Source organism: Culex quinquefasciatus, chromosome 1 (genome assembly GCF_015732765.1).
Source record: "Culex quinquefasciatus strain JHB chromosome 1, VPISU_Cqui_1.0_pri_paternal, whole genome shotgun sequence".
Taxonomy (NCBI): domain Eukaryota; kingdom Metazoa; phylum Arthropoda; class Insecta; order Diptera; family Culicidae; genus Culex; species Culex quinquefasciatus.
The window spans coordinates 104,550,630-104,576,585 of record NC_051861.1 but is presented as its reverse complement, the minus strand read 5'-3'; the positions used below and the strand labels follow the sequence as shown (position 1 = coordinate 104,576,585).

At 36.4% G+C, this 25,956-nt stretch overlaps 2 protein-coding genes across 3 annotated transcripts in view; one reads left to right on the top strand and one right to left on the bottom strand.

Annotated features, from left to right (window-relative positions):
• The window catches only part of LOC6054812 (ubiquinone biosynthesis monooxygenase COQ6, mitochondrial), a 40,279-nt gene extending 28,496 nt beyond the window's left edge, over positions 1–11,783 (top strand). The window contains exons 3-7 of one of the 2 annotated variants that reach the window (XR_005279128.1): positions 5,406–5,687; positions 5,746–5,939; positions 5,996–6,278; positions 9,552–9,641; positions 11,480–11,783. Coding sequence is in view for 1 of the 2 variants with exons in the window: in XM_038267104.1 (XP_038123032.1) it covers positions 5,406–5,687; positions 5,746–5,939; positions 5,996–6,278; positions 9,552–9,581 (789 nt within the window). In the remaining variant the exon portion in view is untranslated. Of the gene's footprint in view, positions 1–5,405; positions 5,688–5,745; positions 5,940–5,995; positions 6,279–9,551; positions 9,678–11,479 lie in introns of those variants that run through there. The other variant, XM_038267104.1, reaches the window with a different exon arrangement.
• A 223-nt stretch (positions 11,784–12,006) lies between these two features.
• LOC6054811 (mannosyl-oligosaccharide glucosidase GCS1) lies at positions 12,007–19,951 on the bottom strand. The gene is made up of 2 exons (XM_001870959.2): positions 19,584–19,951; positions 12,007–14,154 (listed from the first exon to the last, which is right to left on the bottom strand). The coding sequence occupies exons 1-2, from the start codon at positions 19,846–19,848 to the stop codon at positions 12,020–12,022; spliced, it is 2,400 nt and encodes a 799-aa protein (XP_001870994.1). The 5' UTR covers positions 19,849–19,951; the 3' UTR covers positions 12,007–12,019.
• Positions 19,952–25,956: the final 6,005 nt, after the last annotated feature.

The following is a 25,956-nucleotide window of genomic DNA, read 5'->3' as shown; positions in this document are numbered from 1 at the left end:
GGTTTTGGTGGAGATGCGTGGTATTTTGTTATTTTTGTAGTTTCAACGACATTTTTTAAGTTAGTAGAAAACATTATAAATAAAAAATGTGTATCTAATCTAATCTAATCTAATCAGACCCTAGCGCAGCCAATCTTTCGAAGGGATCCTGGAGAGTGCCTTAGGTTAGATGACGCCTAGCACTCTTCTTGTCATTTATTAACATTTGTAGTGCGCCATTGCATTGAAATGCATTGAAACATCACAAGCGTTAAAGCGGCCAGGCCTACTGCGTAAAGCCGTATCGCAGAGATGACTCGTAATTGGGTTGAGTTTGAGCACTGAGTGTTCGAACAACAACACAATTCTGAATCGACAGGGGAGGAAGAAGCGTGGGGACACACCATACGCTCCGAGATTTGGTTGTATTCGTTGGGAGCACCATGCTAAGAAGGTTTGGTACTCCGGGACCCTCTGGGATGGGACATTGTATTTCCACGAATGCCCTGGACACTATTTGCCGTGGTTAAAGCGCCACAACTCGCTCTCTGTAACAGTATTCCTAATTCCAGTCCACGCTCACCAAGTCGTTATGGCCTAGTGGTTAGCATTTTTGCTTACCAATCCAAAGGACGGGGGATCGAACCCCGCCTCGAGCGACTTTGATTTTTCGTTCATATTTATCATTTCAAATTCATGTGTTCTTAACTTTCTCGTTGGGAGCAGATGGGCATCGAACCCAGAACCATTCGCTTACAAAGCGAACACCGTAACCAGTCAGCCACGGCCGCTCCTCATTATAAATAAAAAATGTGTATTTTGAAAAACAATATTAATGAGTTCAGCTCTTCAAAAATTATAAATCAAACTAGGAGGAATTTCTTTATCTTTGGCAGGTTCAGGACTCGATCCCAACTCCGTCCAATTTGCAAAATCTCAATATTTAAACAAATAATTTAGCGAATGTTTTGATAGAAACTTGCCTGCTCACGTCCCATTAGACTAATTATTGCTTGATATGAAACAGTTTGAATGATAGGTTTGAGATTTTTCAGAATGGTATGAAATCATACTGACCGTGGTAGAGAAGTGATCAAAAAATTTCAAGAAGACCTTTTCATAACATTTTTAAAAGTTTAATAAGTCAGTTAACTATAATTTAGAAAATGGTGATGAATAGCATCATTTGAATATCCTCAAAGTGTCATTAATTTCTCAATAATCATGATTTCGAATCAGAAAACGGGATGAATTTTCGGATTCTTTGGACAATTTTCCACTAAAATGTAAAATAAGTTTATAAATAATACATATTATGTGTTTTTGAAATATAATTCAGATTTTTTTTTTCAAATTTATAGGCGTTTTCAGTAGAACAAATTTTATATAAAATGTAAAATTGAGTCGTGCTTCGAATTCAGTCTAAAATGCAATGTGAATCGATAATTTTATAAACAAAAATAGGTTTAACAAATTTCAGGCAAAATTGTGACTTTTCAACAATTTTACCTAAAATTTCAATGTATTTTGTTAAAAAGCTCATGAATTGAGTCAACTTAATATAAATATGTTTTTTTTTCTCGGGAACTCTATTAGCAACCTTAGCGATGGTAATTTTGACGAAAATTTGAACACCTTAAATCTTATCTTAACTTCTTAAATCTTAAATTTTCGTAATTGAAATACGCAACTTTTGGTACCCTTACATGTATAGGTCATCGCTGAAATTTTAAATTTATCGCAGTTTTAGTGAAAAAAGTCGATTTTTTCCCGTTTTCGTCATTTTCCCATTTGGCGCGTCGAAAAACCCAGTTTTTATCTTCAAAAAATCGTATCTCAGAGTATCGAAAACAAACTTCACCATTTTTTGATATGTTATGTGAAATTTTTCGAGGAATCCGATAAAAATATTTTCAGACATAGACTCTTTGGTCCCGAGACCTTCAAAACAGCATTTTAAGTTTTCATACGACCTTTTCAAATGTTAAGCTAGATTTTTGAAACTTCTTGCTATTTTTCCTAAAAAGCCAAACTAATTACCATTCTTTTGCGTCTAAGACAGCTAAAATCGGATGAAATGGCGCGGAGATATGATTTTTTGAAAAAAGTGGTTTTTTGCCATTGCCATTTTTCGGACAACCCTAACACGGCGTAGGTCACCCTAATGGCCAAACGAAAAAATACGGGTTTTATTATTTCGCCCAAGGAACCCCCAGAAAAATTTTGAGCCCGATCGGAGAACTTTTTTTTCGAACCATGCTGTTTTCGTGGGGAATTGCTGAATACAAAAATTTTTGCGTAAAAATCTACCAACTTTTTAAAACCATTTTTATTTTTTATAAAAACGATGTTTTCAATGTCATTTAAAAATGCTAAAAGTTTAAAATAATGTTGTTACACTCAAACTAACTTTGTGATTAGATACTGTTTTTTAAATAAAAAAAAAATCGATCCATAAGACCCTTAAGGCTGTTCGTGAAGTATTAAATAAATTAAATTATTGTCTGAATTAAAAAAAATAAGCTTGAGATCAAATTTAAACATATTGCAAGAACATTCTTCATGTTTGAATTTAATTCTTATAATTTTTATATTGATATTATTAAACTGAAAAAAATGTGCAGGAAAACAAAAATATCCATTTCGTGAAATTGTGAAATTTATGAAAAAACTTCGATTTTATCTTAAAATTTACCAAAAAAAATGACTAAATGTTATTTCTTTCAGTTTTGACTGTTTTTACTTCAATTTGAAGTTTTTTTCTATTTTCTTTTTTTTAAATAAATAAGTAAGCAAAACTAATGTATTTTTCCAGAACAACTTTTTAGTGATAAAGTTTTTTTTTCTAAAAAAGCTTAAAAATCAAATTATTCATACTGAAAATAGATCGCTGGAAATATTTTTAAAATATTGAAAAATGTATCAAAAACTTGCAACGATTATTGAAATTTGAATGTTTTTTTATAATTGCAATCGTTAAAAAACAATATCTATACAATTTTAAACAAGCAAAAATTAAAATAAGTCAAATAAACTTTTTTTTAAAAGCCTAAAAATCAAATTATTGATACTGAAAATAGATCGCTGGAAATATTTTTAAAAACATCAAAAACTTGCAATGATCATTGAAATTTTAATGTTTTTTTTTTTATAAAAAAATATATCAAGGTATTTAATTGCAATCGTCAAAAACAATATTTTTACAATTTTAAACAAGCAAAATTAAAATAAGTCAAATAAACAAATTTTTGAATGTTGTTTATTTTTCATTTTTAAAATCAAGATATATGAATCATATTTGCAACACTAGTTCTTTTAAGTATTTGCTTTAAAAAAACTCAATCATAAGAAAATTGAAAAAAAAATATGTTTACTTTTTCAACTTTTATCAAATATTAATTCCGGCCCGCCACTGCTTCAAAAAAATCTGATCTGGCCCGCAGGGCCAAAAGGTTGGGCACCCCTGTATTAACGCATCAAAGTCCTTCCGTTCTTAATATCCAAAGCATCACTCGTCTCCAAACAAATATTGTAGCTATGCAAACGAATATTTGAAAATTTAGTGTATTTAGAAAAAAATAAGTTATGATGGTTTATCCAGAAAAAATGGCTTCAAATAAATTCAAATAAACAATTAATCAAAATTTCAAATTGAAAATATTTCTTTTTGAAAAAAGGAAGCTTCACGAAAGTTTTATCTTGTGTTAATAAAAATCAAAATAATAAATAAATAACAAGATATTTTTTATCAGTCCTTCTGATCATAATCTATGATTTAGCTGAAAAAAAAACATCGATTTTGTTTTAGAAGGATAAGATAGCTCCTTTATCTTTTTTTGAAAAACAAATTGTATTCATAAATTTATTCCTTTTCAACAATCGATTTTGTTCCATAATTTTCTTTGACATAAATGATAAAATTAGATTTGTTTGATGATTAGAGTTGTTCAAATTTGAGCTGATTTGTATGGATGTACTGAGCCTAAATTCTAGATATGAACTTGATTCGACGGAAACTCGAGTAGGGGAAAGTGGGGCAAGTGTAACAAGCTAAGGAAATGCTCGTTATAACCCATTAAAAAGTTAAAAAATCTGTCGGATTTTATTATAATCATCTTTTTCTAGGTCTTGACTAAGACTTTGTAAGAAACAGTTTTTAAAAAATCCAGTTTTTAATGTAAAAAAATGTTTTTAAAATTTTTGATTTTCCGTACGTTCTACTCAACTAGTGGGGCAAGACGAACAACCCGTTGGGGCAAGATGAACATTGCATGAAAAAAACACGTTAATTTGCTAACAATTGAACTGTTATCACTTAGATACATCAGATTAGAATGTATTTGAAAGGTTTCTTCCATTTTTAGATTAAATAATAATATTATTTTTTATCGTTTTTACGAAAAAAATATTACTTAGATGATAAATAGTAAATTTTCATAATATCACTTTTTTTTTGTATGGACATTTTTTTTTAACAATTGTTTATTAATTTTTAAGTACTATCAAGTATTTATTTCCCAATTAAATATGTTGTTGCAGCAATTCGTATTTTTTTCCATGCTAAAAATCCATATGGTACACTTGCCCCACCTGAACAAGATTTTTTAAAAGCTCTCAACAAAAATAACCAAAAGTTAAATCATACTTCGTAATAGGTGCATGTCATTGGTAGGGACACTACTGATCTAGGAAAAATAGCATTTTGATAAAATGAGCCTTAAAACGAACCCCTTATTTTGTACTTTCCAAATATTATATGTAAACAAAGGTTTTGAAAAAAATCATTAAATCTTATGCCCCGTGGCGTTTACGTCGTTTTGACGGTTATGTGGTAGTAGAATCAGCTAATTGCATTGCTAGCAAACAATTCCTCATACTGGAAATAATCAAAATTGTAAAAATTACTGCCTTACGAGCAATTGTTCCTCTTGCCCCATATGGTCGTCTTGCCCCACCTTCCCCTAATCCAAGCCAAGTACAATTTCCATACAATTTTTCATGCGAAGGTAACCTTTTTCAATGACGGTTATTTGGCATTTTTGCAATAACATCATCATAGGCGTGAATGCCAACTTTTTGCAATAAACTTCGCTTTTCACTGAAATACATAAATTTAGCGTTTGGCGCTCAAATAAGTGTCAGGTTTGGGGTAATTCGTGTGTACTTTTTGCTTGAAAAAACTATTGGTTGTTGGTCAAATTTTGAAGGAAAATATTTACTTCTAAGAGAATTTCGTGAGAAATAGACAAAAATACGAACATAATCCATCTAATTCCAGTAATTTTTCAAAGGATTCTTTAGGATTAAAAACAAATCTAAAAAAAAATTGCAATCAAAATGCATCTATTTTCCATTTTTATTTTCCATGTATATTGAACCTAAAAAATGTAAACTAATATTTTCTTCATCTTGTTCCCCCCTTCCAGATCGGTGCCGACGGGTACAACTCGCTCGTCCGCCGCACGATGGGCGTGGACAACTTTACGCTCGCGTACGATCAGATGGGCGTCGTTGCGACGCTGAAACTTGGCACCGCCGGTGGAAACAACGTTACCGCCTGGCAGCGCTTCCTCCCGACGGGCCCGATCGCCTTGCTGCCCCTGGCCGATGACATGAGCTCGCTCGTATGGTCCACCACGGTGCCGGAAGCTAAGCGACTGCTTCAGCTGGACGATGGGGATTTTGCCGCCGCGGTCAACGAGGCTTTTGTAAGGGGGATTAAGGTTATGTATAGTTGGGAATTTTTACAATTTTTACTTTTTTTAGACCAAACCCTATCCACGAAACGGCGTGGTTGACGATGTCATGAAAAATGTAAACTCGCTGATTTCGTCTGCAACCGGACAACGGCTGGAACCGGCTCCGAAAGTTGAGGGAGTCGTGGAAAAGTCCAGAGCTGCGTTCCCGCTAGGGCTAGGTCATACCAGTACTTATGTTGGTCAGGGCGTCTGTTTGATAGGGTAAGAACTCTAACGTAACTCTCAAAAAAATCTTCTACAACAAGAATCTCCCACAGTGACGCCGCCCACCGCGTGCACCCCCTCGCCGGACAGGGCGTCAACCTGGGCTTCGGCGACGTCCAGTGTCTGGCGGACATCCTAGCGGAAGCCAACTACAGCGGCCTCGGACTCAACAATCTGTCCCAACTAGTGAAATACGAGCAGGAACGCCTCAAACACAACGTTCCCGTCCTGCTGACCACGCACGGTCTCCAGCGTCTGTACACGACCGACTTCCCGCCCATCGTGGGTCTCCGGAGCATCGGGCTCACCGTCACAAATGCACTTCCACCGGTGAAGGTATGTAGAGTGTGTGGATGCGTTGAAGTAATTTACGCGTCCCCCCAAATTCCTGTCTTCGCAGAATGTTAACGCCTCTCTGGCAGACATTGGGCGCGGAAGAATTCTCTGGCAAAAAAAGAAAATTGTCGTTTTTTTTAAATTTCCCAGCGTTTTTTGACAACTTGACTTGAAAATTGCGGCCAAAAGCTGAACCCGAGCAGGTGGAAATAACTGGAAAAGTTCTATCAAAATTGGTGGTTGGTTACTTTTTCGTTTGACACTTTTTAGTTTGTTTTACAACGTCGAATTCAAAAGGGAGGAACTGTCACTTGGTTCAAATTTAAAATTACATACATGTTTTTAAAGCTGTACAAAAAGCTCTAGCAATATAAAAAATAATAAACTATTTCGTTTTGCACATTTAGAAAATTTTAGTACAAATCAATATTTCAAAATTCAAAAATCAACATGATAAAATTGGTCAAAATTTTCCAATATTAATCAAAATAAAAAAAATACATTGGATTCTAGAAAATTGGCCAAGATTTTCCCATAATTAAAGTAAAATTCAACGATAAAAAATAAGAAGTTCTGTACAGAATCGGTATTTTTTCTTTAATTTTATTTTTTGTTTTTTTTTTTTATCCGGCTAAAACTTTTTTGGTGCCTTCGGTATGCCCAAAGAAGCCATTTTGCATCATTAGTTTGCCCATATAATTTTCCATATAAATTTGGCAGCTATCCATACAAATAAGATATGTGATATGTGATTGGAAGGAATTTTTTGATCGATTTGGTGTCTTTGGCAATGTTGTAGGTATGGATATGGACTACACTGAAAAAATGTTACACGGTAAAACAAATTTGGTGATTTTTATTTTCACTTTTGGTCACTAAAATTGATTTGCAATAAAACATTATTTTTATTTTTTTATTTATTGATATGTTTTAGAGGACATCAAATGCCAACTTTTCAGAAATTTCCAGAATGAGCAAAAAATCTTTGACCGAGTTACGATTTCGATCAATACTGATTTTTTCAAAAAATTGAAATATTGAATCAAAATCAAAAATTATTTTAGTGAAATTTTTATAAAGGGCATCGTTTTCAAGTTATAGCCATCTTTAGGTAACTTTTTTTTTCAAAATAGTCGCAATTATTCAATTTTTTAAAATTAGTGCCCATGTTTGCCCACCTTTGAAAAAAATATTTTTGAAAAGCTGAAAAAATTCTCTATGTTTTGCTTTTTTGAACTTTGTTGATACGACCCTTAGTTGCTGAGATATTGCCATGCAAAGGTTTAAAAACAGAAGTCTTGATTTGAAATTTTGGAATATATTGTTTTCGAAAAGATCGAAAAAATGCATAATGTTTAAAAAAAGTATAAAATTGCGTATTTTCTGAAAAATACTAAAACTATAACCTTTTTTTTTGAAAAATAAAGTTTTCTAAAAAGCTGTATTTATCGATTAGGCTAATATTTTTACTAAACACTGTATGTGAAAAATACTTAGATTTTTTTTATTCTAAAATTTCCATAAAATACCGCATTTAAAAAAAACAAAAATAATTAACATAAAGCATGTGTTTTAACATTCCAACGCCCAAGGCTCAAAAAAAGTTGGAACGGTAACTTCAACTCAATGGTTCTCGGGCACAACTGAATCAATCAAGATGATTCTTCTTTCCAGTGAATTGTTAGGATGTCAAGATGATTCTAGAACTTTGCAGAACTTAATTTGATCAAATCTGTAACTTTTGTGATCAAAAACATCGTTCCAACTTTTTTTTCGCGTGTAAAAAAAAATTCGCCAAAAATTCCGCGGAGGCAGTTGTTTTAAAAAAGGTGGAACGATGTTTTCGGTCGCAGAAATTACAGATTTGTTCAAATCAAGATCTGCAAAATTTTAGGATCATCTAGACATTCTTACAAATCCCTGAAAACAAGAATCGTCCTGATTGGTTGAGTAATCCCCGAGAACCAGCGAGTTGAAGTTACCGTTCCATTTTTTTTGAGAGGCTTGGGCGTCCGTGTAAGTTGGACATGCGTTGGGCGTTCCAGTGTTAAAAACACTTTCTTTTTGTAAAAAATCCGTATTTTAGAAAATACTTAAAATTTCATAATAATGGGTTTAAAATGACGCAAATTGTGTTTATATCTTAACTTCATCAGAATGATTAATGTAAAATACCTAAATTTTCACAAAATCAATATTTTTAGAAATAGTAATATTTACACTGCTGAAAAAATCACTCCATGTTTGTTTTTAGTGCAAAATATCAACAATTTTTTTTAAATACTGCAATTTTCTCATTTTTAAAAATACTGAAATTTTCACAAAATACAATATTAAAAAAAAATATTAAAATTTTCACAAAATATCATATTTTTTCAAAACACACACTTTTATTTACAAATACATATACATTTTTCGGAAAATACTCAAAATTTCATAATATGCAATATGGGTACTAACGTGGTGAGATTTTGATTTTGTTATAACTTCACTTGATTTTTTAGTTTAACATACTTAAATTTTTACAAATAACGTTTAATTGGCTGAAAAAAAAACGCTTTTTAAATTCTTGAAATAAAATTTTCGTAAAAACGGTATTCTTTTAAATTCTTTCGTTTTCACAAAAAGTCTTTTAAATAATGAAATTTTGTTTTCCAAATAATATAATTTTCACGATTTACCACATTTTTTTTCGAACATATTTTTTTATAAATTACCTTTTATTTTGAAAATATTTAAAGTATTTATCAAAAATACTATACTACTTTGTAAAAAGCACCTTATGTATTGACAATCTTCGTTTGGATACTGCGAATTAAAAAAAAAACAGGTATTTTAAATACATTTTTTTGTGAAAATGTATAATAAAAAGTCTAAAGAAGTGAAATAATATACAAAATTTTGAGTCGTTGATACTGAAATCTTACACTTGCAATCTGGAACTATTTTTAAATGAGTCCAAATGAATGCCAACGTCTGGTTTTTCAAATTGAAAATCAAGAAGTATTAGGTATCTTTACCTTATTTTACAATCCTGGAGTTTTTTGTTTGAAAAGTTCCAAAAAAGTTATTTTATTATATTTTTTTTTTGCTTTTTGGATGTTAATCGGACCTTTAAAAAAATACTAACTTTTTTTTTGTTGATGAAATCTGAATAACAGATGATTCAGCAACTCTCTTTTCCCTTGAGAATTCCTTCTGCAGTGACACACCGCCCAGATAAATCATCACTTTCATCGTTCTGTTTTCTCCTTCTCACTTTTTTTTTCGCAGAAATTTCTGATGAATTATGCCATGTCTTAATCCGCGGTGCGACACCCAAACTCAAACCGGGCGACGACGAGGTGGCCCCAGGTAAGTGAGGAGCAATTCTCTACGAAATCGGTCTTTTTTCTTCAATTTTAATTTTTGTATTTTTTAATCCGGCTGAAACTTTTTTGGTGCCTTCGGTATGCCCAAAGAAGCCATTTTGCATCATTAGTTTGTCCATATAATTTTCCATACAAATTCGGCAGCTGTCCATACAAAAATGATGTATGAAAATTCAAAAATCTGTATCTTTTGAAGGAATTTTTGATCGATTTGGTGTCTTCGGCAAAGTTGTAGGTATGGATACGGACTACACTGGAAAAAATAATACACGGTAAAAAATTTGGTGATTTTTTATTTAACTTTTATCACTAAAACTTGATTTACAAAAAACACTATTTTTAATTTTTTTATTTTTGATATGTTTTAGAAGACATAAAATGCCAACTTTTCAGAAATTTCCAGGTTGTGCAAAAATCACTGACCGAGTTATGAATTTTTTAATCAATACTGATTTTTCAAAAATCGAAATTTTGGTCGTAAAATTTTCAACTTCATTTTTCGATGTAAAATCAAATTTGCAATCAAAAAGTACTTTACTAAAATTTTGATAAAGTGCACCGTTTTCAAGTTATAGCCATATTTAAGTGACTTTTTGAAAATAGTCGCAGTTTTTCATTTTTTTAAATTAGTGCACATGTTTGCCCAGTTTTGAAAAAAATATTTTTGAAAAGCTGAGAAAATTCTCTATATTTTGCTTATTCGGACTATGTTGATACGACCTTTAGTTGCTGAGATATTGAAATGCAAAGGTTTAAAAACAGGAAAATTGATGTTTTCTAAGTTTTACCCAAACAACCCACCATTTTCTATCGTCAATATCTCAGCAACTAATGGTCCGATTTTCAATGTTAATATATGAAACAATTGTGAAATTTTCCGATCTTTTCGAAAAAATATTTTTGGAAAAATCAAGACAAACATTTTAAAAGGGCGTAATATTGAATGTTTGGCCTTTGTGAAATGTTAGTCTTGATTTGAAAATTCCAAAAATTTTTTCGATCGAAAATTTCACAAATGTTTCATATATTAACATTGAAAATCGGACCATTAGTTGCTGAGATATTGACGATAGAAAATGTGGGTTGTTTGGGTGAAACTTAGAAAACATCAATTTTCCTGTTTTTAAACCTTTGCATTGCAATATCTCAGCAACTAAAGGTCGTATCAACAAAGTCCAAATAAGCAAAATATAGAGAATTTTCTCAGCTTTTCAAAAATATTTTTTCAAAACTGGGCAAACATGTGCAAAATGAAAACTGCGACTATTTTCAAAATCACTTAAATATGGCTATAAGAAAACGGTGCACTTTATCAAAATTTCAGGAAAGTACTTTTGATTGCAAATTTGATTTTACATCGAAAATGAAGTTGAAAATTTTACGACCAAAACGATTTTTGAAAAATCAGTATTGATTAAAAATTCATAACTCGGTCAGTGATTTTTGCACAACCTGAAAGAGTTGGCATTTTATGCCTTTTAAAACATATCAAAAAAAAAAAAAATTAAAAATAGTGTTTTGTAAATAAAGTTAAATAAAATCACCAAATTTTTTACCGTGTATTATTTTTTCCAGTGTAGTCCGTATCCATACCACAACTTTGCCGAAGACACCAAATCGATCAAAAATTCCTTCAAAAGATACAGATTTTTGAATTTTCATACATCATTTTTGTATGGACAGCTGCCGAATTTGTATGGAAAATTATATGGACAAACTAATGATGCAAAATGGCTTCTTTGGGCATACCGAAGGCACCAAAAAAGTTTCAGTCGGATTAAAAAATACAAAAAAAATCGAATGACCGAAATCCTAGAGAACTGCTCTGAGGAACCCGTTAATTAACATCGCGTCGGTCGGTCATTGGTCGAAAATCAGTTCCGAAGATGCGGCGAGCGCCAGCTGCTAGTGACCGAAAACGATATGTATTACATTTATAATTTTTGGCGGGATCTGTTTTGAGCTTCTTTTTTTTTTTTTGGTCTGTTTTCGGGGGGCGAGTGCAGTTGATTTAATGTGTCATTCGCGGTGGATTTTCGCGTTTTCTTATTTAGTGTGACAGGCAACGGTCGCAGAAGATGTTTGTTTGATATTAAATCAAAGCGCGCTGTGTAGATGAGTTATGTTTAACAGATCGGTTTAATAATGTTTATTTGTGGTAGGAAATTTGAGAAAGCCTTTTTTCACAGTTTACCTACTGGTTTAACATCTGTCAAACTGTCAAACACAAAAGGTGTTTGTTTCAAAGCAAAATTTGATAAAGTGTAATACCTCCTTAATACTCGCCGATGTGCCATCCCAGCTACGATGCTGTGAAATGTGCTGGAACAGGTGATATTAAAAAATTAAACAACATCTTCACACTTTCCATCAATATATTTCCGCCATAATCATAACAACGAGCGCACTCCACCCGGTGAACGGATAACAGCCCCGTCCCTCGCCGGTGCTGTCGTTGTAGTTCTCCCAGACGTACCCGGTCCGTTGGTACTGCTTGTACAAATTCGTCACCAGATTCGTCCGCAGTTCGCCGTACATCCGCTGGGCCAACTCCCGGTGCGGTCCCTCGAGCTTGCCGTAGTGATCGAGCGCCCCCAGGATCAGGTAGTTGATGTTGATCCAGATCTGACCCCGCCAATAGGGCGGATCGTGCTGGGTGTTGTGCTTCATGTAGAGTAGCGATCGCTTGGAGAGTGATCGAACGCCGTACGGGGACCACAGGAGCTCGGGGTTGTGGATGTTTTCGAGGGTTGTTTTAAGGGAAGATGCGTTTGGGGGGAGGAGCTTCGTCAGGAAGGGGAACAGGTTGACGTAGCCGAAGACGGAGTCGACGTAGCGGTACTTGGGTTGATCTAGGACTTCGCGGAGCATTTTTTCCTCCTGCTGGAACTGGTATCGCTTGAGGGTGACCTTGTCGGTGTGGAGACCGTAATCGGCGTAGGTGTTGGTGGTGGTTGAGAGGTGCAGACTGTCGAGGAGGTTCGTGTCGGAAAGGTATTCGTACGCGGCGCGGTATTTGGTGTCGTCCTTGCCTAGGAAGCGCTGGAGATCGGCGATGGTTTGCGACGCCAGGGCCATCCAGCAGAGCAGGTCAACGTGGCGTTCCTGGCCGTCCGGGTGCGATGCTCGGGGGAAGTCGTCCAAACCAGAAGTAAGCGTTTTGGGGTTGATCTCTTGAGGGGTGACCGTTCGTCCCTTCCACTGGTAGCTTCCGGACAAGGTTCCAAGCTGGGTGGTGTTGAACCAGGAGTGCCAGGCTTGGAGTCGAGGCAAAAGTGAGTTCAAGATCTTGTTGCGACCAGGTTGCAGCAGCTCGGCTTGGTAGTTGTTCAACAGGTAGCGAAGTTCCAGGAACATCGTAGGCGGATTGGCGTTCTTGTTGTGCTGCACGACGAACTCAGCCGGAACCTTAGCCAGAGCTTCACTGCCCAAGATCTGCTCGCGCGGAATCCATCCATCAACATTCATCAGGTCCAACCAGTGGGTCATGATATCCAACGCGATATCGATGTCCCAACTTGATATCAACAGGCCGTGGAAGCCTTCATCCCATAGGAAACCTCGCGGGAAGAACGACCTCGACGGTACGGCCGTGTACAGGGGAGCCTTCCAGTAGTTGATGGGATTCTCGTTGTGCTCTCCCTTGACCTTCGATGCACCGTAGAAGTAACCAATTCCTCCAACCATGTTACTCAAAGCCGCCTCAGCAAATCCAACCTGACTGGCATTGAAACCCTTCTCCTGCAACTTGAAGGTATTGCTAAACCTCCGGCTAAACTTCTTCACGTGCCGTTCAAGACTCTGATCGTACTCTTTCTCCGTCAAAATCTCACTGTCCGCATCGTACCCACTGTTCATGTGGATCAACAGCGTCGTAGGCGTCCGTACGGTGACCAAAACCGCCACCAAGCTACAATTCATTCGACTCTCCTTATCCAACAAGTAGTACGACATCGACTCCCCTTCCCGGTGAACCTTCAAATGCTCCACGATCGTTTCCTTCAGCGTGTTGAACCCCCGTGCCTCAACACAAACCGACGTAACCTCCTGAACCCCCTCGCCACCCTGTGAGAACTTCACACTCAGCTGCCCAGCCGTCGGTGAAAACGCGCTGATCGTTGGCAACTTCTCCCCTCCCTGACTCAACCCAATAAACCCATCGTCATCCGATTCGAACGCGACGTACCACAGCAGCGAGATTGTGTCGCGCGAACTCCGCGTAGAAGCACCAGCCCCGTTCCTAACGTCCACCTTGGCCGTCCAGCTGGGGGCGTTGTTGTGGACGTCCTTGACGAACGAGGTCTCCAGCAGGACCGGGCCGTCCTGGATGTGCTGAACGCCAAAGTTGCGCCCGTCGTGCGCGGTCCAGCCGTACTGCTTGAGGTTGTCGCCGATTTCGCATAGGTGCCGGATGTCGGACAGCTGGCGCAGCTCCTTCGGGAAGTACCACATGAGGCCGGTCGCGAGTGGGTGTTCCTCGCGCGTGCTCAAGCCGAAGTAGATTCCTGCAAGGTTGGGCAAAAATATTTTACTTATAAAAGACAAGGCAACATTTTACGATGGATCAACTATGGTCCCCTTGAAAAGAACTGTCAAGTAGGACCTTTTCTGTCAAGAAGGACCACGAAGTTAATTTTTTAAAATTGAATTAAAAATCCATTTTAATTCCTTTATTGTTGTACGCTTTATCGTTTTAAACAATATATCCTAAACTTTTGGCTTAATTTTAGGACCCAATCTAAGTTAAATGTTTTTCTTCAAAATAAAAAAAAGTTAAACGTTGGAATTTGTAGTTTGCACCTAAAATGCTTTTAAATGAAAAAAAAAATCATTAGGTCAATCTTTTGTTATTTATTCTCTTAAAAATGTGTGAATTTCAACACAAAAAAAACTTGACGCGTCTTTTGAGATTTGAACCAACGCACTTTGGATGAGCGTTTGAGAGAATTTGTCCCGGGCAGGTAGGAATAACGAAAATAATTCAATTCAATTTGGTTTTATTGGTGAATAATCAAGATACAATGAGTTATTTTGAAGTGCATAACAGAGTTTTGGAGTTCCTTACAGCTGTGTGTTGCATCATAATCCATTTAGGAACAATTATTTCTTTAACTAAGGCACTAGCAAGAGTAAGAAAAAACTATAAAAAAAAACTTACAGAAATAACGAAAATAATGAAATACTGAATTTCACGAAATACCGAAAATATTAAAATTTGAAAATTTGAGTATTTTCGAAAAGATACGGTATTTTAGGAAAATTTGGTGTCGCCCTTGCCTGTGTTTCTAAGAATATATATTTTTTTAAATTTATTTAAGTTTGGTTTTTGGAAAAAATAAAATTATCACAAAATACCGTATTTTTTCAATACTAAAGTTTTAAAAAATTAATATATGGGTATCAAACGAAGCGAAATTTTGCATGATTTTTCAATTGATTAGATTTTTTTTTCGGAAATACCAAAATTTTTACAAGGTACCGTATTTTTCGAAAATACTAAAATTTTCAAAATATGCAAACCCAAACGAAACCAAATTTTGCATGCTTTATACATACATTCAAATTGTGTATGCTTTATATAGAATTTTGCTTCGTTTGGTACCCATATTTCAAATACAGTACTTGTTCGGTAACTGGGCTGAGAACGTAGCCCAGTCACCGAATGCTGCTCGCTAACTGGGCTGAACGAAAAATAACGATGGGACCACGGATGCATAATATTTTCTTGATGAAATATAAAAATAAAAGTTACGCAAATTTATTTACTGTGTTCACTTTTCATTATTCTTTAATTGTGACTTGGAATTACATATAAGTTTGAAATTTTTTTTTTATTTATTGAACATGATTTTTGCATTCATTAACCCCTCGGTCGTTTCGGTTTGTTTTGGCTTTTTGACGTTTGTCTACTTTTTAACTGGGCTACGGCCCAGTTATAAAGTAGCCCAGTTAAAAAGCAGCCCAGTTAAACAACCCCCAGTTACCGAACAACTACTGTAATGGAAATTTTGAATACTTTCAAAAAAAAATATCGTATTTTTTTGTAAAAACTTTGGTGTTTTATTTATTCTTACAAAATTTCGCTTCTTTCGATATCCATATTGCGAATTATGTAAATTTCAGTTTTTTTTCGAAAGATAAGATATTTTGTGGAAGTTTTAATTTTTTACAAAACAAAAACTCCGATAAAGTGAAATGCATACAAAATTTCGCTCCGTTTGATACCCACATTGCAAATTTAAAAAGAATAGTATTTCGAAAAAATACTGTATTTTTTGAAAACATTAAAAAAAATATTAATAATCTCTAATAATGTAAAAATGCAAAACAAATTTCGCTTTGTTTGATAACCATATTGCAAATTTTGAATATTTGAGTACTTCAAAAAAAATACGGTATTTTGTGAACAGTTTTGAGTATTTGTACACGATATACGATAGATTATCGTTGTCGTCCCAACGATAACGATAGAACCATCGAGCTTCTTCTCATATCGAGCCTCGGTCATTTTATCATTAACAACCTTAATGAAAATGTTTGTTATTGGGCAAAGTTTGTCAATAAAATTCAATTACATTTTTAGTGATTTTGTTGTTTTTGTGTTGTAATAACAATTCAAGTATTGGTTATTTTCAGGCAAATTTCTCTGTTATTTATAGAAAGAGTTATTAACACTCAAACGCTCGGGTAGTCTTTTTCACTCTATTTTTTTTTAATTTTATTACTTTTGATAGAATTGATCAAATTTGATGCTTCTGGTTGCAAAAGATCCAGATTTTTCATATTTTTAACTTTCAGGTGTAGGAAAATATAGTCAATTTTTATCAGATGTTGTGGATGTTAGTTTTTGGTCAATATAACAAAAAAAAATAATAATAATCCACAGAACAATGCCGGAAGTGATGTAAAACTCTAAGGCCTATTGGCTGATGGACGAAGTGATTTGTTTACCTTTTTTTGGTACCCTCCGCAAACGTCAAATAATACAAAATCATCATCATCATACATACAAAAATAATTACCATGTTAAGTGAAACGGGGCCGTAAGCTCTTATCTCCATTTAATTTACTGGTTTTCACCATTTAAACAACTTATTTTGTAAAACATTTCATAGAATGATGCTCTTTCCTATTCCTAGCTCTTTATCACTCGATTACAGTTGAAAACGCTGATTATAAGCTGTAATTGAATGTTTAAGTGCAGATATGTCAACATAAGAGGCACGATGGAATTAGATGCTGTTCCTCATCCTAGAATATGATTTAATTTGACCTTATTACTAACCTCATATTAATGTTTCTTAGTAATGTTTCAGTTGTTTGTAATCCAGTGCAGTCGACCATAAACATTTTTTGACATAGGACTATGTCTCTACTTACTATATTAGGGGGCCAGTTCAGAAATTCGATCCAAAGCGTCACTTTTAAGCGTTAAAAAGGGGACATTTTGAACGCTTATATCTTTTTTCCCTGTGAATCAATCCAGACGGTTGGACCACCAATCGAAAGAGAAAGACTTCAGCTAACGTTTAACTACATAGATAGTCTGACTAAACATAGTTAAAGCACTTAAAACATGCAATCAAAATGAGTAATTTTTCAGTACAAATCGGACAGATGACCAATCAGAGCGAGCGTATGCATTCGAGACCGCGCCCCTTTTGTGCCGTTCTCCGGCTGTGCCGCTATTTAAGCAGAAAATTTCGCAAAAGCAAGTCACTTTGGAACGAGCACTCGAACTGTGCACGTCGAGCCGGCGCGGAGCAGCAGCAGCAGCAGCGGCAGCGGCCAAGAAAAGAAGAGGACCAGCAACCAGAAGGAAGAACCACCGGCAGCAGAAGGAGGAAATTCGAGCGAAGCGGACCGCGTTGAAGTCACTGCGGCGGTTCTCATAAAAAATGGCCAATTCGACAGTGGTGGCCACAACCTAGAGTGGCCGGTGATCTCAAAGCAGGTTCCCTCGGGGCCCGGGGGAACTTTTAAAGAACCATACGAGTTTTGGCAATATGGGTATCAACATTCATGGTTTTTGATACTGAACATGAAAATGGCCCTTTCGACAGGAGTGTCTACAACCTGGAGTGGCCGGTGATCTCAAAGCAGATTCCCCCGGGGCCAGGGGGAACTTTTACAGAACCATAAGAGTTGTGGCAATATGGGTATCGAAATTCATGGTTTTTGATACTTAACATAATAATGGCCATTTCGACAGTAGTGGCCACAACCTGGAGTGGCCGGTGCCCTCAAAGAAGGTTACCTCGGGGCCTGGGGGGACATTTACAGAACCATACGAGTTGTGGCAATATGGGTATCAAAATTCATGGTTTTTGATACTGAACATAATAATGGCCATTTCGACAGTAGTGGCCACAACCTGGAGTAGCCGGTGCCCTCAAAGAAGGTTCCCCCGAGGCCTGGGGGGACATTTACAGAACCATACGAGTTGTGGCAATATGGGTATCAAAATTCATGGTTTTTGATACTGAACATAATAATGGCCATTTCGACATTAGTGGCCACAACCTGGAGTGGCCGGTGATCTCAAAGCAGGTTCCGTCGGGGCCAGGGGGAACTTTTACAGAACCATAAGAGTTGTGGCAATATGGGTATCGAAATTCATGGTTTTTGATACTGAACATGATAATGGCCATTTCGACAGTGGTTGCCAAAACCTGGAGTGGCCGGTGCCCTCAAAGAAGGTTCCCTCGGGGCCTGGGGGGACATTTACAGAACCATAAGAGTTGTGGCAATATGGGTATCGAAATTCATGGTTTTTGATACTGAACATAATAATGGCCATTTCGACAGTAGTGGCCACAACCTGGAGTGGCCGGTGATCTCAAAGCAGATTCCCCCGGGGCCAGGGGGAACTTTTACAGAACCATAAGAGTTGTGGCAATATGGGTATCGAAATTCATGGTTTTTGATACTTAACATAATAATGGCCATTTCGACAGTAGTGGCCACAACCTGGAGTGGCCGGTGCCCTCAAAGAAGGTTCCCTCGGGGCCTGGGGGGACATTTACAGAACCATACGAGTTGTGGCAATATGGGTATCAAAATTCATGGTTTTTGATACTGAACATAATAATGGCCATTTCGACAGTAGTGGCCACAACCTGGAGTAGCCGGTGCCCTCAAAGAAGGTTCCCCCGAGGCCTGGGGGGACATTTACAGAACCATACGAGTTGTGGCAATATGGGTATCAAAATTCATGGTTTTTGATACTGAACATAATAATGGCCATTTCGACATTAGTGGCCACAACCTGGAGTGGCCGGTGATCTCAAAACAGGTTCCTCCGGGGCCTGGGGGGACATTTACAGAACCATACGAGTTGTGGCAATATGGGTATCAAAATTCATGCTTTTTTGATACTGAACATGATAATGGCCATTTCGACAGTGGTGGCCATAACCTGGAGTGGCCGCTGCCCTCAAAGAAGGTTCCCCCGGGGCCTGGGAGGACATTTACAGAACGAGTTGTTGCAATATTGGTATCAAAATTCATGGTTTTTGATACTGTACATGAAAATTGACATTCCGACCGTAGTGGCCACAACCTGGAGTTGCCGGTGCCCTCATGGAAGGTTCACCTTGGGAGAACATTTATGACAGTTTTGCCGACAAATCTATGAAACAAAATAAAATAATCTTATTCCAGATTTCACTAGCAATCCAAAAATTGTTCCATTCAAATTGTTTTGTCCTATGTCTTTCGGTTATGTCTCTGACATACCATCTTGAACTTTTTTTTCAAGAAATTTGCTCATAGCCCCTTTGAAAGAGCACATTTGCCGTAAACATAAACAACAATGCTACGCTGACAGGTGTTTTTTTGCCAGCAATGTCAACTCTCGCCGGTTCCGATGAAATATTTTTTCCATTTTCCAAATTTGCAAATCCAAACCAACAACATCAAAATTTAAACTCACCTGGCCGATAGCTTCCCCACAGCATCTTCGTGTCGAAGCTGGCCGCCGCGAGCTTCTTCTGGCTGTACGGCGTCACGACCCGGGTTTCCAGATAGCCCTGGTAGACGACGGCGGCCACGGCCGTCAAAATTACCAGCCCGACGCCGGTGAATCCAATTTTCTTCCAGTCCGTACCCGTTGGGACGGGTGCTTTTGCGGCTGCGGCTGCGGCCGCCGCCCGCCTGTTGGGCCGGACCGGAGGTTTTCGCGACGGATGGTGGGACATCGTTGCCACTTGGCTTGTTGCTGCGAGAGCTGCAGCTAGTTCCAAAACAACACTGATACCGTACGGGGAGTGTATAGCCAACTCGTCACTGACTGACTGACTGCAGTGTGTGTCAAAAGGAACGTGGAAACATAAGGTAGCGTGTTCATTGAGGGAAAAGAAACAAATATTTTTAGTTTTTTGTGTTGCCATTTTTAGTATTTTTTTTTTGAACATGAAAAAACAATCCACAAACAAAATTATAATAGTAGTTTATGTTGCAAAATAGTGATTTTTCGAGCACGAGTTGTACATTAATCGAACGAGGTTCTGCCAAATTAAATAAATAAAGAGGGTTAGATAAAATCTAGATTGACAGCGAGTTGCAACAACATTCTAATACCAAATTCTACTGGTGACTCGGGTTTGCTAGAGAAATACGTTTATTTCATTAAAAAAATATTCAAAGAGTTTTTTTCGGAAACGCGAAAAGTTATGGTGTTTAATGATGATAGAACTCGATGCAAAACTCGAGTTTTTCAGCACTCGTCGTATTTATTCAACTCGGTAAACCTCATTAGATAAAGGTTTGACTGACCATGAAAATATCCTGTTTTTGCAACTACAGTACTTGTTTGGTAGCTGGGCGTTGTTAAATTGGGGGCTCGAAAACTGGGCTGTGGCCCACTCTAATAGCTGACAAACGTAAAAAAACAATAACAAATCAAGATGAATGGATGCAAAAAGCAAGTCCAACCAATTAAAAAAAAATTTTGAAGTTTTACGAAGTTTTTAGTAAAAATTGAGAAAATTTAGAGGTGAGCTTTGGAAACAAATTTAACAAAGAAAATATTGTGCATCTGTTGTCTTTTTTGATCTTTGTTCATCGGATTACTGGCTGCTAAGAAACAGCCTATAAAAACGATTAATTATGAGAAATATTAGGTTTTTTCGAGTCACAAATTTCAAAGACATTATCTCAAAAACTATTGTTTTATTTTGAATTTATCTCGGAAACTTGATTTTTTATTCAATTAAAAAAACATAAAATTTTATTTAAAGTATTTTACAACTCCTAATCGTAATTTTCCTAAAACATAAGAAGTTAAAAATAGTTATTGATTCTATTTGACTTGATGTGACAACCAACAAAAGATAAAAAATGACTAAAATTCATATGTTCAATGAAAAATGTTTAAAATTCATTTAAACTATTCATAATTTATTGTACAATGTCTTTTTATGTATTTTCGATCAATTTCAGATTTTTAAGCTTTTTACAAATTTTGTGAGTGGTTCAAATTTGACATTTCGCCGTCTACAGGGTTAACACTCCAATTTCATTTCATTTTGGAGGCCGGATCTCAGATATTTCAGTAAAAATTATGTCCGGGTCCATCATGCGACCCATTGTTAGTTAGATAATCAAAAGACCTTTCAAATGAGCCTAAAACATCAAGGATTTGACAACCCTATCAAAAGTTATTAGCACTTAAGTGTTATTTATACACTTTTTGGAGGCCGGATCTCAGATATTTCAATGAAGATGGTGTCCGGGTCCATCACGCGACCTGTCGTTTGTTAGATAATCGAAAGACCTTTCAAATGAGCCTAGAACATCAAGGATCTGACCACCCTATCAAAAGTTATCAGCACTTAAGTGTTATTTATACACTTTTTGGAGGCCGGATCTCAGATATTTCAGTAAAAATTATGTCCGGGTCCATCATGCGACCCATCGTTAGTTAGATAATCGAAAGACCTTTCAAATGAGCCTAGAACATCAAGGATCTGACCACCCTATCAAAAGTTATCAGCACTTAAGTGTATTTATACACTTTTTGGAGGTCGGATCTCAGATATTTCAGTAAAAATTATGTCCGGGTCCATCATGCGACCCATCGTTAGTTAGATAATTGAAAGACCTTTCAAATGAGCCTAGAACATCAAGGATCTGACCACCCTATCAAAAGTTATCAGCACTTAAGTGTTATTTATACACATTTTGGAGGCCGGATCTCAGATATTTCAGTAAAAATTATGTCCGGGTCCATCATGCGACCCATCGTTAGTTAGATAATTGAAAGACCTTTCAAATGAGCATAAAACATCAAGGATCTGACAACCCTATCAAAAGTTATTGGCACTTAATTGTTATTTATATACTTTCTGGAGGCCGGATCTGAGATGTTGTGATAAAAATATTGTCTGAATCTTCCATGTAAACTTTCGTTGGATAGGTTTTTTTTAATCAGACCTTGCCGATGAGCCAGAAAAATTGAAGGTCTGCGAACCCTATCAAAAGAAATCAGTAATAAAATTGATTTGTTAAACATGTTAAGGGAATGTTGCTATTTTTACTGAATGTATTGACTTTATGAATGTGAGGAAGGCACCAACCACCTAAAGGTGGATTAAGTATCGTTTTTAACTTAAAAATGAAGAAAATCTTAAGTTGTACTTAAGTTTGGAATGACTTAGTAAAACTCGTTAGGAATTTCAAAATGTTTGTTCCATAAAAGTCGAGTTAGCGGTGAAATAGCCGAGTGGATTGGGGCGCGGACTTGGTAATCTGAATATGACTCTCGTCGGATTGATGTTATTTTTGGGGTGAGCAGACCTGATTTTTTTTCTTCGGTACAGGCTTTTTGTGTACACGTTTTCTCATGCAATATTACATGCTGATGTGCATGCTTTTGCATGCGATTTTACACAGAAATTTTTTGCTGTGTAGCCAACATTGTTGAACTTGTATTGTTTTGATAAAAAGTTAGTTTAAGTGCACCGTTGAAAATTGAAAGTTTTCAGAAATGTTAAGCTCTTTTATAAAGCTTTTTGAATGAAAATAATTTTCAAAAATTTTAATTTTGTGTTCCAGACTTTTTCGACTTTTCCGATTTTTCGTCTTAAGTGTCCACCATGCGTCCATTCAGGACTGAATTGTACTGAACAATAATCCAGAAGTTGAGCTTTATTCAAAGTAACGTTGAGCATCCCAAGCCAATTACATTGTCCAAACAGTTTTTTACCCTGAAAATCTTCGGTTTTTTGCATATAAGCCAATATTACGAATAATCATGAGCGTATAAGTCAATATTGCGATACATTTTCGCTTTTTTAGCTTGAAAATAACAGCAACGGCTTCAGAAAAAATATTAATTCACCCACTGATGGCCGAAGGGTCAGCGTTCCAGACCACCAATCCAGAGGTACGAGTTTAGATCCCACCGGATTTCAATAGGTTCATCTCTTTGGGTGTTTGTTATTAAACATTTGTTTGGTATTTTCAGTTCAGCCTTGATAGCCTCCTGTTGCAATAATCTCAAGATTATCGAGGTTGTATAGAAAAAAAAATACATTTTCTGATCGAAGTTTCTTTGTTATTGAAGAGCTAGAATTAAGCATAAAGTTGCTTGTCAGCGAAGACTCAGCAGGCCGTTGCATTGCATTCAATCTTGCATTGAAGCTAATTTTCACCACATTTACTGTCCACCGAAGAACACCAAAATCACCAGCACAAAACTCACCACTATGATGATTACGTATAAATATCAGCTGTTGTTTGTTGTTGGATTTCCGTTCATTTTATGACGACTGAAAATTTGTGTTTTATTTCAATTTATTGTTGAAATAAAACCCTAGCTGACATTTTACTTTTGAATTTAAAATGCTAAATTTCTATCGCTCAAAATAATTACTTTTTGACTTTGATAATTTAACAATCATTTATTGAGAGTTTGTTTTTTTCTTCTTGAGAATTCAATAGTCTTTACTGATATTCTATTCCCTTTTACATAAACCCATTAAAAAGAACGAAACCATGTTAAAACTCCAGAAAACGTTTGGAAAACGCTACGCAAAACTTCAATTTCACAATTCAGCAGGTATAACATGAATTTCCGCAAGGTCTCCCGTTCATGCCCCTTACATGGTACAGTACAACAGTACACAAAGTTAGATATACAGCGAAGATACGAAGCGCGATCCCCTACCAGGAAATCGCTCCTTTTCCTCTGTATTGGTGTGATCTGTTTTTTTGCTCGACCTCGTGCTGTACGTAACGGTGTGCGTGCAAAGAGCGCTGCTGCTGCGCTAGTATGCGTGAGATCGCATTGTTATATAGCGAAGCGGCACCGCAGTTTGTGCGTGTAGTGGTAAATCTCGCAAATGCACGTCGCCACAGTCCCAACTGATGTTTTTGTTGGCCGATTTGCTCGGAAACGTAATTTTTTTCGGACTAATTTTGCTGTAGCATTATTAAATTTATGCTGTTTCGAGACTTTTCCGAAACGCAAATTGATGCATTGTTTTACGGGGAAATTAAATGGTAATTTTGTAGGTCCAAAATAGGTAACATATATTTTGAAATGTCAAGCTTAACATTGTCTTGTTAAAAATTGTACAATTATTTGGAAATTTTTGTAATTGTAGGTCTAGATAGCTAAGATTTCCATTTTTTTGTTGTATTTTTTGAGTTAAACTGTTTAATTTTGATCATTTTGAAGATAAATTGAAGAAAGTTGATTTTTATGCAACCACCACCACAATGCATCATTGTAAAAAATAGTTCGTACACCCAAAGCAGCCGTCGATATAAATTGTTCCTTCGACAGTCGGATTGCTATGATCATAGGCATCAAATGATCAGGTTTTGACAAAACGATGCCTCGTGATATCTTGATTGCAACAATTGCGTAGTTTTTTCACCAATCAAGCACTTTTGGGGTTGAAAGTTTAGGTTTTCAATTTAAAATCACCTCAAATCAACACCAAATTCGTCAGAAGGTCATATAAAATAGTAATAAATTAGAATTTTCTTTAAATTAATCTCAAATTTAGCCCAAGAAGCATCCATTTGGAAACGTTTCGGCACGTAAGCTGGCCACTTCTTTGTCTTCTTCCTGCTGCGTTTTTCAGTCTCATATTTTCGATTTCGTGGCGTAATGTTATTGAAATCGGCTGTGTCTCGTGCAAACAAGGCCCTGCCTGGCGCAGACTGGACCCCGACGACGACGAAGACGTCTTATCATCTCACCAATACGTGCGAAGGCAAGTGTTTGTTGTTGTTTCTACAGATTGCGGAGTGTTTGCGCTCACGCTCACATTTTCGCCAACTCGCTGAGCACGCGAGAGCGCTCGATATGGATTTGCTGCGGGTTTGAAGGGAGTAAAAATGTGTCTACGTGCTAATTTTTAAGTTGAAAGTGAAAAAACGGGATTTTCCCTGCATTGAAAATGTTTGTTCTTCGTAATTTTCTACTTTGAAAAGAATGGAGTAAATCTTGTTTATTATTGCTTAAATATTTATATATGACTTTTACTTCGAAAAAGTACGTCTGCGTCCTAATTTTTAAGTTGAAATAAAAAAAAAACAAGTTTTCCTTTCATCAAAATTAAGCTAAATGTTCAGAATATTTTAAGAAACTAGATTTTCTCAAGTTCGGAGTCAATCCAAGACAACAACAAAGAAGTCGCAACATCTGCAAGATCTACTGCGCATTATGAAACTTTTTTTTTCTTACATGTAGATTAGTTATTGTTGTTGCTGTATTTCTCACGGATTTCGAAGGCAGATGTCTCGAAATAAATTTTCACCCCTTAATGCAGATGGTCGAAGTCGGGTTCCTCTCCAAAAGCTGATTGTTCAACGTTCGCCGAAGAAGACGAAGAAAAAAAAACTATCGCTGTGTGCAATGTGTCAGCGCAATGCTGCATTTTCTTGAACATGTTCAAACTTGTGCAGCGACCACCGCATCGCCACCACTTTCCAACTTCTTCTTCGTCGCGACGTTCCAGCTGACGACGATGGCGTCAATGCGGTCGGGCAAATTGTGAAAGTGGCCCCAATTGCGGCGATTTGTGGCGAATTTTGTTGAATTTGCGGGAAACTAGCAACAATTTGATTAAATTTCAACATTTTGCATAATTTTTTCTCTAAATTTTGTAGAAATTTTCGTCACGAAACCCCTTTTCTAGGGACAAAAGGTCTTGTTCTTTTTTTTCTGCGTACTCTGGCATTCTCTTTCGGTGCGCATGTGTTCGTGCCGGACTGACGCACCGTGTCCGTGTTTACATAAGCATGCGCGTGTGTTGGTGACGTTTCGGGCCTGCCTGTTGTGCTCGAACGCG